Below are 13,424 nucleotides of genomic sequence, written 5' to 3'. Positions count from 1 at the left end.
AGGAAAAGTTCTTACTCAACAGAAATAACTGATGAAGCAATTAATAGTCTAATGTGCGGTTCCCGTAAAAAAAATGGTCCTTTTGGACTTTTGGTCTGTCCTCTTCGACCCAACAATTTTGCTCAATATTTTGACACCTTTGATTCTAGAAGTCAATCTGGGGGTATAAATTGGAAGTTTTTAAGCGCATTAACCAATTGTAATTTCAGGAGGAGCGTGAATTACACGAGAGGGCTCTGAAGAGTCTTGAGAAGATGCGGATTGGGATCATCTACTCTCTCTTCTTCTACAAAGACAACTTCAATTCTGTAGTTGTACCCTTCTACATGAAAGTGCTCCCATACCTCACTGCTATCTCCAAACCCAAACTCACCCTCGTAAGTTGTTCACAAATTGTTAGAAGGTTCATAGAGAACAACCTAATGTGTAAATTGTTCTTGAGGTAGATTTGACATAGCTTGACAAAAAGCTGTACTTGTTTAACGTATGCTTGCGCTATTAAAAAAAAGTTTATCGTGCAAGATTAAGTTTTTCCGGGAAGATCTTGCGAGACGACATTTTTCTACTAAATATGCAAAACATTGTACAAAATTAGTCTTGATAGTTTGTTGAAAAGATAGCACTTTAGGCTTTCAAGTAAGAGATGCTGGTTTGAATACTGTGTTGGTCCATTCTCACAGTAATTACCCCTGTTTCTAACGGAAATTCAGCCTTTATTTTTTGGAATGTGAGACGGTTCGGTTTTTTACTTGTGGTTAATTGACATGAGATGACGTCGTCCATAAATTGTTCAAGTTTCTCATGATGACGATCAAATTGATTTTGTGATTCTCTTTTAATTGAAGACTCTAACTGCACAGCTTCAGCAAAAACAGTGAAAGTTTACCGTTGATCAAAAATTTGAGCGCATGCAGATTGCCTGAATGATAATCATCTTTATCTTTTAAAGAAGCGTCTAAATAAGCGTGAATACTGCCTCGGGCCCTATTGTTATAGTAAAAAAGTAAAGATTCTTCATAATCTAAATGTAAATAGCTAAACCGGTACTGAAACATTGTGAACTAAGGGTTCCTGTGTGTTACACTATGTTCAGACTCATTTTTTGTATCTATTTTTTATCATTGTCTGTTCAGAAGATTCGCACAGAAAATTCGATAATTTCGAAATAAATTAAAATTTTGAGACATTAATAATGCGCATTTTTATATCTCTGTTTCAGGATTTCTGGGAGTCATTCATGCGTGTGTCGGGACGGAATGTCGACCAGCAGGAGGTGCGTAACAAGAATGTGTCTGTTTGTCTGTTTTCTATAATTTAAATGATTACTACTGAATGACCATTCAAATATTATTTTTTGCCTGACGTATCCCCAAATAAATTAGCCAAATTTTAATTTCAAGTGGGGAAAACCATTTAACGATTTAACGTTTTTAGGGTGCTTATAGTTAGCAAGTTTTTTCTCCTGAGGAACATTTAAAATTTTTTTAAAGTTTTTTTTTAAATAAGTGTGATATGTTGTTTTTCAAACAGAAACTCATTCTTGACGAAGCTGTTCACGCAATGCAGGATCTGATAGAATTGACAGAATCTGACCGATCATTTCCCCACAAAGAGGTCATCAACAATCTCTTCATGGCTAGCATCATTCAGCTCAACCTAGTTGACCTCAAGGGAAGCCATGACCCCTTCGACGAGGTCATTTGCGAACATCAGCATTTGCACTTGGAAGCGGGTTCAATCTTCAGGTATGCAAGTATTTTTTCAATTTTGTAGAATTGAGGGATCCCTTCCCCTCAGTTTAGTGCGCTTATAATTTTTGCGCCCCCAGGCGGATGTGCTATTATTTTTTTCATAGTAATGTAGAATATAGCAACACATAATTTGTACGGGGGCATAAAAATACTGGGGGAGGGGGTTGACAGAATAGACTCGAAATGAGAATTGCAAGTCAAGTGCTTCGAGAAATTCGAAATTTGGTTTTTTCGAGTTATTTAACACACACCCAACCCCCCCCCCCCCCCCCTCAGTGTGCGGGTAAAATTTGACAGTGTGCGGGTTTGTGTACAGTGTGCGGGTAAAAATTGACCTGTGTAATTTTTTTCCAAAGTGGCTGCCTGCACGCTGTTAAATTACCTACAAAAATGTTTTTATTTTTTAATTGAGAAACCTGAAGCGAAAAACGTGCAACAAAAATTTTGTCTGGTGATTTTTTTTAATTTCTCTTTTTAGAAAGGAAATTTCAGGTTATTTTACCTGCACATTAGTAAGAGTGTGAAATACAATGCAGAGCAGAAATAAATGTTCATTTCATTGCGTCAGTTTTCCCTTTTCAGAACTGTAAATTATCCGATTTCAGCCAAAGCAAATCTCAGTTGTCATCTAAGGCTAAATAAATCTGGGATCTTTTCCGTTTGTGCCCCCCCCCCTCTACGATATGCACCCCCCAGTTACGGAGCACGAGCCAGTACATATTAAATCTTTATGTAAAAATATGGCACGTGCGTCTGGAGGTGCAAATAATATGCAGCCACTAAGCTGGGGGGGGGGGCACAAATGGAAAAGATCCTAAATCTGAGTTTTAGGGACAATCTGTGCTTTAGGGACGATCAAAATTAATTGAATGAGTTGTATGACACTTTTGATTGTTATTTGAGATTTGGTCAACTTATTATTGATGAGGGCAAATAGTTGTTGACACACGGGTCTGTTTGTTTCTTTTGTGTACCGTCTATTTATTTAGACCTATATCATTTCAACTTACACATGTAAATGTTGGTACTTAAATTTGACCATGACATATCATATGCAACTGCAACCATGGTCGTCTGAAACGTCTATTGAGTGAAGATCAAATTTGAGAAATTTTGGAAGAGAAATTTTGGAAGATCTAAATTTGAAGTTTTCTGCCTCGAAACTTTTCAATCGAAAATCGACCTTGAAAATTATTTACATCGGCCTTCGAAATTACCCCGAAGTCAGCGTTTCTCTTCAGGTAAGCTGAATTTTCTTGTTTTAACATTCCTGGTGCACTGAAGATTCGTTCACGCGATCTTCAAATCTGCTCACGTACCGATCGCTCTAATCTTTATTTCGGGGAAAAATGGTTTTTCACGTTGTTGATTTTTTAATTTAGGAGATTGCAACTGTACCTTCCGAGAGTGAACTGGAAAGATCGGTACTATTTCAAACGACCCTCTATCGGAGCACTTAGTATGTCAATGACCAGCCTCTCTCCTCGGGATCAAGGTAGGAATGACTTTTCACTGATAATATACCGATTATAACCCATTATAACCAAATGTAATGTTAGGAAACTCACCCACCTTGTAGAAAGTTTAGCACATCGCAGAAAAAAACCGAAGTTTAGCGAAAAAATTGTTACTGCTCAGAACAGGAAAAAAATGTTGAAAGCGAAACAAGTCATTTGAAAGCTAGAAGTTGGGCGTCTTCAGTTGTGAAAAGGAAATACTTTTGTTGTTTCGTTTCTTTTGTTTACTGAAATCTCAAAATTGAAAAAAAAAATAAATGTTTAGCCTTCAAAAATTCCACCTTTTTGCGTTATTCGTTATGTCAATCTCGTTTTCCTGTTCAATAGAGTCTTAGTATCAAATATCGAGCAAGAAGAATTCGATCTCCTCTCTTAGAAAAATTATGTTTGAACAACAAAGTATGTCTGCAACAGATTGGCTCATTTTTGTTACGTAGTGCAATTGATACAAAAGTGTTATGGACTGTTTCACTTTGGAGTAATAAGGCAGACCCAATGTGGGCTCCTTTTACAGCCTTAAAGTATAAAGAGCTAGGGCTATTTATTTCTGCGCGCGAAGTAGACTCACCTATATCTCTAAGACTAACCGACTCTGTAAAACACAGAGAGTAAACTTCTATTATGGTTAAGAAGTATAGCACCGGAGTCAATGGTATACACATGGTGTATCTAACTAAAAGACTGACTACAGTTAGTTCAGTTCTCTCTATAAAAAAGAGAATAGTGTTTTCTCAGTCTCTGATTGGATGAAGGTTCACATTCAGTATTTCCACTGCTACAGTAACATTTTATAGTAATTGTTGATGAATAAAGTATTTCGTCCGAAACATATAATAATTGTGTTTATAAATTGTGTGAAATTGTTTACTTTTTTCAGCATTCTGTTGTTTTTCTTTTTCAGCAGATTATGAGTTATTGAAAAACTTTTATTTTTCAGTTTTTTAAGCATTTTGTTTCCAGCATTTAATTGTGTATATTTTCACAGAAATGACCAATGGCCAAGTTTTACTTTTTGTCCATTTTGTTTAAGAATATGAGCTTTTCGTCTCCGATTCACACTTAAATCTAAATTGAGATTACCGAATATTTAAAGCAGGTTTTTTCAACTAGTTGTACATTTTAAGACATTTCAAAGTTAAAATAAAAAAGAATGAACTTGTTATTTTTCATTTTTGTCTTTGATGACCTTTTTTTGGCTTCAAGCGAACAAAGAAACTTGATTCTACGTTTTGTCATATATTGCATATTTGAAAGTGTTGTATTACAGTAGGGCCAATCCGCGCAGTGATTAATTTTGATATCAAAAATAAGAAAAAATAAAAGCAGTGAAAATTAGTTGAACAAGTTAGAGAGCTGAAAATCGGATTCAATTAATCTTGCATGAACACTCTGCTTTTACCCAAAGAATACTTACCTAAGAAAAGGGAATAAATATACCTCTAAAGTACAAATATGTAATATTAATTTTGTCTTCTTTGCCGTTTTTATACCTTTTTTGAACTAGAAGGAAAAATTGTTTTAAAAAATCAAGAGCCAATCAATTGCCTTTAAAGTTTCATTATTGAAAACCTTCCGTATTATCTGATACTTTTTGGCTGCTATTGAGGATCAAAATTGCACTCCCTCATTTTTGCGAAGCCTAAATTTATAGATTTTTTTGTTTCTTTTTTATCTTTCGCGGGACCTAACGGTTTTTCAAATTGCATTTTTTTAGTAAGCTTTTTATTTTCTTTGTGTCAGGTCCGTTTAGTAATTCGATTGATGACATCAGATGAAGCCTTTCGGCAATTTTTTCGGGGGGGGGGGGGGTTCAGGTCATAAGCGGCAACATTTGGGGTCTGAAATCGAGAAGCAGAAAATATCCCAGTTTTTTAAAAATAGAAATCCGCTGAGTGTATTCTGCACGCTGACAAAAAGCAGATATCATAAAAAAAAGTTGAACCTATTGAGTGGAATGTGAAAGATCTGGTAACGATGATATATACATGGCTCGAATATTGTAATTATATAATAAAAATTTGTAACAGCTGTTAATAGCGAAAGTGAATAATATCTTAGACGTCGTATAAAATTTGGTTAAAGGAGACTTTTTCATCCCATCCTTTAGTATTACCTATTATAAATGAACAAAATGGTATCTGAGTTATACTATTAAGCTAATCCATTTTTGTATTCAGTCTCAGTTGGAGATGGCAGTTGTGTGACAGTGTACGCATGTGCTTCTCCAGATGGACTGCCTTCTTGGGACTTCTCTTGTCTCAAGACCATCGTCATCCTCCGTGGACTCGGATTCCCTGTCAACATCAGATCTTGCCAAGAGAGGTACAACACTCAAGCACTCACACTCCTCATAAAATCTATGACGTCACGTCTCACAGAGTTTTCTGACGTCAAGTTGAAAAGTTCAACATTTTTTCAAATTGAGCTTTCTATATTTGTTCTTGTTTTTAAGTTTTTGCAGACCCTATCAGAAGGCAAAAAAAGTTTTTTTGTTCAGTGCTGCTCTATTTTGCATTTTTTGTAACAATAGGGTTTGTTTGCTTTGATATGTTGATCATACTCCGCAGTCGAACTCCAACAGTTATCTTGTAAGATCTATCAAGATTCTTACATTTAACGCTTGTCTTGCAAGAATCTTGCCAATAACGTTTATCTTGCAAGATACGGACGCCTATTTTCAAGAACTGTAAAAATTACAAGATAACCGTCCAATTATGACTGCATACGCGAGTGCTTATGTGAGTCCTAACTTGCAGGCTATCCAATTAATGCGATATTTTTGAAGACAAAATGACAAATTGTGAAATTAGTTTCAAACAAATAAATTTACTACCAGTAGAAGAATTTATTTTAATTTTTATTTCGATCGTTCCCAGATCTATCTAGACGGTCTCAGGTCCACCACTTAAGTTTTGTCCATTTTCTTCCCATTTTGCACTCTTTCTCATCTTTGTTCGTTTTCAGTGCCAGCAACAAGATGTGGAACGACTGTCCAGTTTACGAAATGGATGAAACCTCTTTTGACTCCAGCGAGGAACTGATGAAGTACCTCTCGGCCAGTTTCAAGTTCAATCTGCCGAAAATTCTCAACTTCAACGAGCACAAACTCATGCTGCAGATACTCAAAAAGTTCAACGAAGTAAATCTTGCTTTCTAAGTTAAAAATGTTGAAATTTTTTTAATCGTGGAGAGTTGGCTTTTTAAGGAACTCGAAACGGCTTGTTTATAGTTGCTCGTTCCGTTAAAATCTCAATTTTTTTTTCATTTTTTAAAAATGTATTATAGTAGAATGATGCTGTCGTGTAATACACGGAGGATTGTAACTTAATATAGCCTTTTTTCACATTTTCTCGATTATGTTTAGTAAATGTTGCACGAATTAACCTGGTCAAATGCAATCATTAATTAACTGATTATGTTTTAAATAATTTTACATATCTTTGCTGAAGTTTTTTATCATAATCAATCCGTTCTCACAAAAATTTTTTGCGAAAGTTGATGATTGAAAACTTAGTGACGGGATGGATGGTGATGTGTTACAGGTGTGTATGCAAACCATGTGGAGTAAAGATGAGAACCGGGAATATTCTAGAACTATCTGGAAAGACCAGCAGGCCAGTAGTTGTACCCTGGCCGGAAGGGCATCTCTGGCGCCATCCGCTGCTCCAGGGGCTGCTATTCTCAACGAGCAAAGGGTCTGTTCTTCAAAATTTTGCAATACTTCAGTTAATCTCTGAAAATTAACTCTAGAAGTTTCAAATCAAATCTTGTGAACGAAATTCACAACTCATTCTATTTTAACGACTCGAAGAGGACCGCCTTTTTTGAGCGGGAATTTAGTTAGAGTTTTTGAAACAGGAAGTGAAATGCTTGAAAACAAAGTGTGTTGGTCAAATTGCTGAAGAGCAGAGAGAAGAGATGGTGGTTTTCGGTTCATGACGCCTTTTTGTGAGAAAGTGAGAAATTCAGGTGTAAAAAATTTTCACTAAGCGAGAACATTTTTTTGATCACGTGCGGTCTTCTTCAAAGCAGTTTTAAATTTTTAATCCAACTTTTTTTTCCGTCAACAGTGTTTCCCTGAATTATCTAATAAATATGAAGCAAATATTACACTTTAAGTGTCAATTTTCAGCTATTTTTACCCTTTTTAAATGTTTTACGCTTTTTTAGTAGTTTTTGTATTCTTCTTCAATGTTTGATAGCAATTGTGGAGTTAGTTGTTTTAGTAGTTTTGATTGTGTTTCTTTTAGTTGATATTAATTTGGAGTTTTTTTTGTTTAAAAAAGTTGAGTAATTGCTGATGAAGTTTTTTTTGCCAATTTCTTCTAATTTTATGTTTCTCGCTGTAGTTTTTCTTGGCCAATTCTTAATTAAAAGCCAATTTTAAAGGGTTGCTAATATGAAGTTGCTCTTGACAGCTACACGTAGCACTTTCACTGAAATAAATTTAAAAATTTTTTATGTTCTTTGTTCTTTAATTTTTCAATTGTTGTTTGATTTTTCCCTACCGATTATTGAATGAGTGACTGATATAGCAAAAGCTGTAATTAAATTTTTTGCCGAACAACGGTTAGGAAGAAACTTGAAAACCAGACACATGTCATTTTACTGAATCAAACTCTACAAATTTCTGTTTTCAGGTTGTTTGTTCTTTGCACTTTTTGTTGATTTTTTAAAAAAATTTCTCTGCCTAGTTTTGGGTAAGGGGCTGAATTTTTAGAAGATGAAATGAAAATTTTTATCAGAATAATGATTCGGGAATTGTATTTTAGCATTTTGTATCGCATGTTGTCTCAGAATTTCACAGAGATTTTTTTTTGATTTTGTCCTTCGTCATCTCCTTTACCTTTCCTTTGTTTTTTCTCTAAGAACCGATTTTGATAGATTACTTGTCAATTGGTATCATGTTGTTCAAAATTATCTGTAATGCAAGGTTTTTGTTCAAGACATATGTTTTCTGGAGCCTCAATTTCAATTTTGTATCAGATTTTTAAAATTTTATCAGATGCTATATCATGTTTTTGTTGGCATCAAATTGTACGAAGAGTATGTTTTCATATGTTAAGACCACGACCTAGCAACTTTAAGTCATTAAAACAGGCCAAGATCATAAATGTTACCAGAATTGTAAGTAAAATCAAAGGGAAGCGAGGGGCAAATGATTTAACAAGATTTAACAACTCGGACGAAGCAACTTTGTTCGTGGCCAAGAAAATGCCAAGAAATTGTAGAAAAGATGTTGTAAATGGAACATAACCGTTTATCCCGTCTACATATTTACAATAAACGTTTTGAGGCAATAACAGGAAGAATAACATGAGAAAAGTAACTAACCTTTCTGTTTTTTTTTCTGTTTTTAGATGCGACTAGAGATTGACAGTGCTTTGGGATACCTCTCTGGAATTCTGGATGACAAACTGTTCCTCCTTGGATCTACTCAGCCGAGTGAAATGGACGCCGAGTTATTTTCAGTGCTGGTAGTGCCCCTTATGAACGAGTTTCCATGGAACCCTCTATACGAGGGACTGTCCAGATACCCTAACATGTACTACTTCCTAGCCGACATCCTCAGAAAGTTAGCTGTTTTAAAATAGTTTGATTTTAAGGATCTTTTCCATTTGTGCCCACCGTACGTTATGCACCCATCATAGTTACAGAGAACGTGTCATTACTTAGTAAATCATTACGTAAAATATGGCACGTGCGAAAGGGGGACAAAGAATACGCGCCCACTAAACACCCACAAAGGGGGGATGTTCACAAACGGAAAACATCCTGTTTCAACAGAAAAAAAACAAACATTTTGAGGAAAGACAGTCACAGTTGGTGAAGAAACTCACTCAACAGAAATTTTGAGAAAAATTGAAAATATCAGCTCGAAACTCTTGCAGATTTTCTTGTCTCTATTCAACTTAATGTGTTTGATTACTGCTGATAAAGTTAGTTGTCTTCACACTTCGTTGTTCAGACCACCATTGATTTTAGCTATCTAAACATTGAGCCCAGGAGAACATACCAAGACTTGCGTCTGTCCAAGATGTCATCTCTGGTCGCAAATCCGCAACTTCCAGACACCTCGGGAGATGCTGTGACCTTGCGACCTCTGGCCTCCTCAGAGTTCTGCCCTACAAACTCAGTGAGTACATGAGTCTTCAGATCATTTATTATTTGCATATTGTGTAGAACGTTGATCATCACCTCGAGGCGGGAGGGGGAGGGGTGATTTTGTTCATTCCCCATTTTGTCGCTGCATTGTAAAAAGCAGTTTGAAAAAAAACTTCATGCCTTAAAAATACTTGTTTTTGCTTTTTTTCAACTCCACCGTGACTGAAATTACTACTCCCATTTGCATGGCTAGTACAGAAGGTGACCTCGAGATGTTCAAAGAATCGGTCATGTGACTCGGATAAAGTCACAGGGAAAATTTTGCGTTCGTTGGGAACCGCACAGCGTTTCGAGATTCAAGTCATAGTTTTGTCGTGATGACTTTAACAGAGTCACATAACCTTGCTTGAAAGACGAACTTGCAAGTTTGAAATCTGGCACTGTATATAGAACAATCTGGAATTTCAAAACTTGCACGACCGTGTTTCATAATATGTCTCCATCTTCAGTAATGGCTCCAGACATGGGTGCTATCTGGCTTCTGTGTCACCTTACATTTTTGTACCAATAAAAATTGGTTTCGGAAAAAACTCCACCGAAAAAAAAACCCACCCAAAAATAGATAGGAAAAAAACCCCACGGAAAGAAACCCCCATGGAAAAAAACCCCACGGAAAGAAACCCCCATGGAAAAAAACCTCCAGGAAATAAACCCCCACTTGACTGTCAAAGAGATGTAATTTTAATCAAATAAAATTTATTGAATAATTAAATGAATTATATTTACACTTACACAGATTCTAACACAATTACACAGATGAAAAGCAAAAGATTGAAAAATTTCCTAAAATCGGGTTTGTTCATTTGCAGCATTGATTCAAAACCTCTATGAAAACCTTCTATAGCATTGTTGGTCCTCGGTAGGAGCTCAATCGTTCGATAATACACATTCCACATTGTGAGATGTATGGAATGTGTATCATCGCCTACTCCCATTCCTGTTTAGGCGGCCGAGATAAACTTCCTCTAAATAGTCAACAAAATCCGGAGCTTCAAATTCTGGCAGCGATAATTGGGGCATTTTGAACTAAGATTCAGTATGTTCGGGGGCGAAAACGCAAGAGCTGCAAACATACTGATACTTCAACTGAAATTTTTGTCCTACCAATATTTGACAGAGAAGCCCAACTCAACTACTTTTCTGTCTTTTAAGTTTTCCCAAAATGCCACATATGTGTCCCATTGGCGACACTGAAATGCATAATTTAAAAGCGAAAGCGTGAATACGTAATGCAGGACGTCAAACGTCACGTGAATTCTTTTGGGCGTGCGTGTTTAAGTTTTCGTTTTGATGATTTTCATTTCAATCTCCTTGTCTTTTTTCAATAATAAAATGGGGTTTTTTCCTTGGGGTTTTATATTCCATTAAAATCAGGTGGGGGTTTTTTCCGTTGGGGTTTATTTCCTAGATCCATAAAAATTTATTTCTGAACAAAATTGCCTTTGCATTGGAGCTCAGTGGAGCTTCAGTTTTGGATCTGCGGCCAATGAAATTAAATTCAACTTTGGGTTAAGATTGTTAAGTTTGTTTTTATTGTTTCAGGTGCAAGTTTCAATCCACTGCGTAGGCTGTCCTACTTTCCTTCCTAGTTTGGACCCCAGTTGTCTCTTTGTGGCCATCTACTTGGGCATTCATGATGTGCCCACCAAATTCGTCACCAAACACTGCTCGTAAGTTGCCCGAACATAATTTATTGTGATTGATCGCTCTCGAATGAAGTTTGAAGCAATAACTGTAGATGTGTTGGTCTTTTTTATGCAAAGATATAGCTTGACCGTTTTTGAATTTTTTTCTAGAACATGCGACTTTTTCACGCTTGACTTAATTTTGTGTGATTTCAATAGCTCTTATTCCAAAATCAAGTGTTATGCTGACGTAAATACGATTTTGAGTGATTGGTTATCAGAGCTATCATAGGCTAGCTGTTAAGATGTCAGATTGCATTTAGTGAGGTGGTGGGTTCGATCCCCCATGTCGTCTCCGAGTTTTTTGGGCCCATAATTAAATTTTTAAACTACATAAAATACACGCCCTAAATTAAATCGCCCCCCTGTCGTTCGAGAGCAAATCGTCCATCGTTAGGTAGTTTATCTTGCAATTTGTACAACTAGAAATTTTCAGCATAAAACTGATTATGAATAAGTATTGGAAATCTAAGGCAATTTTTCTTTGCTGCGCATTTTAAAGCTTGGGTAGCATCTTAAAAAAATGATTTTGCGTTTCTCCTGAACATCGTGTGAAGCAACAAATGTAGTCGTGTGTGCCTCTTTTAATGTAATTTTTTCTTGACAGTTTTGAAAATTTGTTCTAGAATAATCTTTTCCTGGCTTGAGCGATTTGACTCTTTGCTTTGGGAAGCTGAATTAATTGGTAATACCCGAGTGTATTGAGTCTCTGTGTAGGCGCTAAGCTTACGGATAGCCGCTGCTGAGAATTCGAATTATTGTAAGTCTGGACACCCCACTCCCCCCAAACTATCTGCCTTTAACCTCCGCTCATGCCCAATGAGGCTGGCCTCCGTAAACTTAAGCTAGATACAACCAAAGCCGACCCCTCGCCTGTCGCTCGAGAGCACTTCGTCTGAAGGTAGTCGGTTTATGTTTTAATTTTATGATATTATAAAATTACGACAACTTACTTTTTAAATATCAATTGACTTATCCGTCGAAAATCGTATAGTAAATTAAGGTACCTGTTACTGTTGATGATATTTGTGTCATTACGCAGATCCAACTTCTGCTGTCGAAGCTACCCCGCATTCACGGTGAGGAGGTTCAAGCAACGGAAGGTTCGTCTTTTCTACTCTGTTGACAAACTCATCACTCACCTGGAGAGGATCAACTGCCTCCCTCACGCTGATGAGTCACACAAGGTCAGTCTTCTTCACACAGCATGTAATTTGTTGTTGCTAGCTCTCGAACAAACTTTGAATCAATTATTGTAAACACGCGTCTTTTTTATGCATGAATTTTTGCTTGATCGTTTTTGCGCTTTTTTTTTGTTCTAGAACATTCTTTGACATCTTGACATCTTGAGTGACTTTTCACGCTTGACGCCTTCATTTTTGACTAATCTAATTTGATCTCGTTCTGAAATCAGGTTAATTGGTTAAAGGGATTGTAAGCGAAAAGAAATCAATGCTATTGTAGCAAAGTGCTTAAGACGTCAGAAAACCAACGCGTAGGCAAGGGGTTCTAACCCTTGTTGGGTCGTTGTTTTTTGCACCCATTAAACAGTTCTAAGATACGCCCCTCTGATATAAACTAAGCCACACCCTGCTTGTCGTTCGAGAGCAATTCATCCGACGTTGGTCGGTTATGCAGTTAAGAGAGGACTTCAGTTTGACAAAAACTTTTGCTTTTCAGACTTTAAACGAGGCTTTCCTGCGCAGCTCAGAAGCCTTTTTGGAACCTGCTGTGATTCTGCACTTCTGGAAAGTGTTCGCATTGAGATTCGAAGAGGTATTTGCTGCCCAGAGTCACCAGTACTGTCTTGGGTCTCTCCGATTCAGCAGAATAAAGGTATGCTCCGTTTTTTTGAGATTTTTATTGAAAAGCGAATCTATTTTGGCCGCCTATAGTTTATAATTTTTACGCTCACGTTCTTTAAGCCACGTAAAATTGTGAAAAAAAGAAATTCAAAAAGAATTTTGAAAAAATTAAAATGGAGTTTAAGAGTTTAAGAAAGAAGAGTTTTTAGATCAGGTGGTTCATACCCAGCGTGTTCTCGTCTAGCGACCACAAAAATATAGCTTTTTCCCCTACACTCATAATAAGGTGCTCAATATCTGTAGTTAAGTTTTTTTGCGTCGTTGCAATTCAACTAATCAGGCTTGGCTTGGATTTTTCTCTAAAAAGGCGGAGCCCGAAAGTCGAATAGATCTTGTTTTGTTATTTTTGCTGTCCAGGAGGTATCCAACCTCTAGAAAAGGTTTTTTGGAACATTAAGTTTCAGATTAGTTTCATCGAGTTATGTTGGAGTTATTTAATTT

General features: G+C 36.5%; 1 protein-coding gene across 1 annotated transcript in view; it reads left to right on the top strand.

Annotated features, from left to right (window-relative positions):
• LOC142339047 (uncharacterized) overlaps positions 1-13,424 on the top strand; it is a 135,228-nt gene that overhangs the window by 64,650 nt on the left and 57,154 nt on the right. The window contains exons 9-20 of the mRNA XM_075388704.1: positions 210-377; positions 1,220-1,273; positions 1,531-1,745; positions 3,134-3,246; positions 5,446-5,590; positions 6,233-6,407; positions 6,811-6,963; positions 8,629-8,843; positions 9,254-9,404; positions 10,976-11,103; positions 12,161-12,305; positions 12,799-12,954. Of these exons, the coding sequence (XP_075244819.1) occupies positions 210-377; positions 1,220-1,273; positions 1,531-1,745; positions 3,134-3,246; positions 5,446-5,590; positions 6,233-6,407; positions 6,811-6,963; positions 8,629-8,843; positions 9,254-9,404; positions 10,976-11,103; positions 12,161-12,305; positions 12,799-12,954 (1,818 nt within the window). The remainder of the gene's footprint in view (positions 1-209; positions 378-1,219; positions 1,274-1,530; positions 1,746-3,133; positions 3,247-5,445; positions 5,591-6,232; positions 6,408-6,810; positions 6,964-8,628; positions 8,844-9,253; positions 9,405-10,975; positions 11,104-12,160; positions 12,306-12,798; positions 12,955-13,424) is intronic.

This window comes from Convolutriloba macropyga, chromosome 5, assembly GCF_964194025.1.
Source record: "Convolutriloba macropyga chromosome 5, txConMacr16.3, whole genome shotgun sequence".
NCBI lineage: Eukaryota > Metazoa > Xenacoelomorpha > Acoela > Convolutidae > Convolutriloba > Convolutriloba macropyga.
This window is presented reverse-complemented; position numbering and strand designations above follow the sequence as displayed.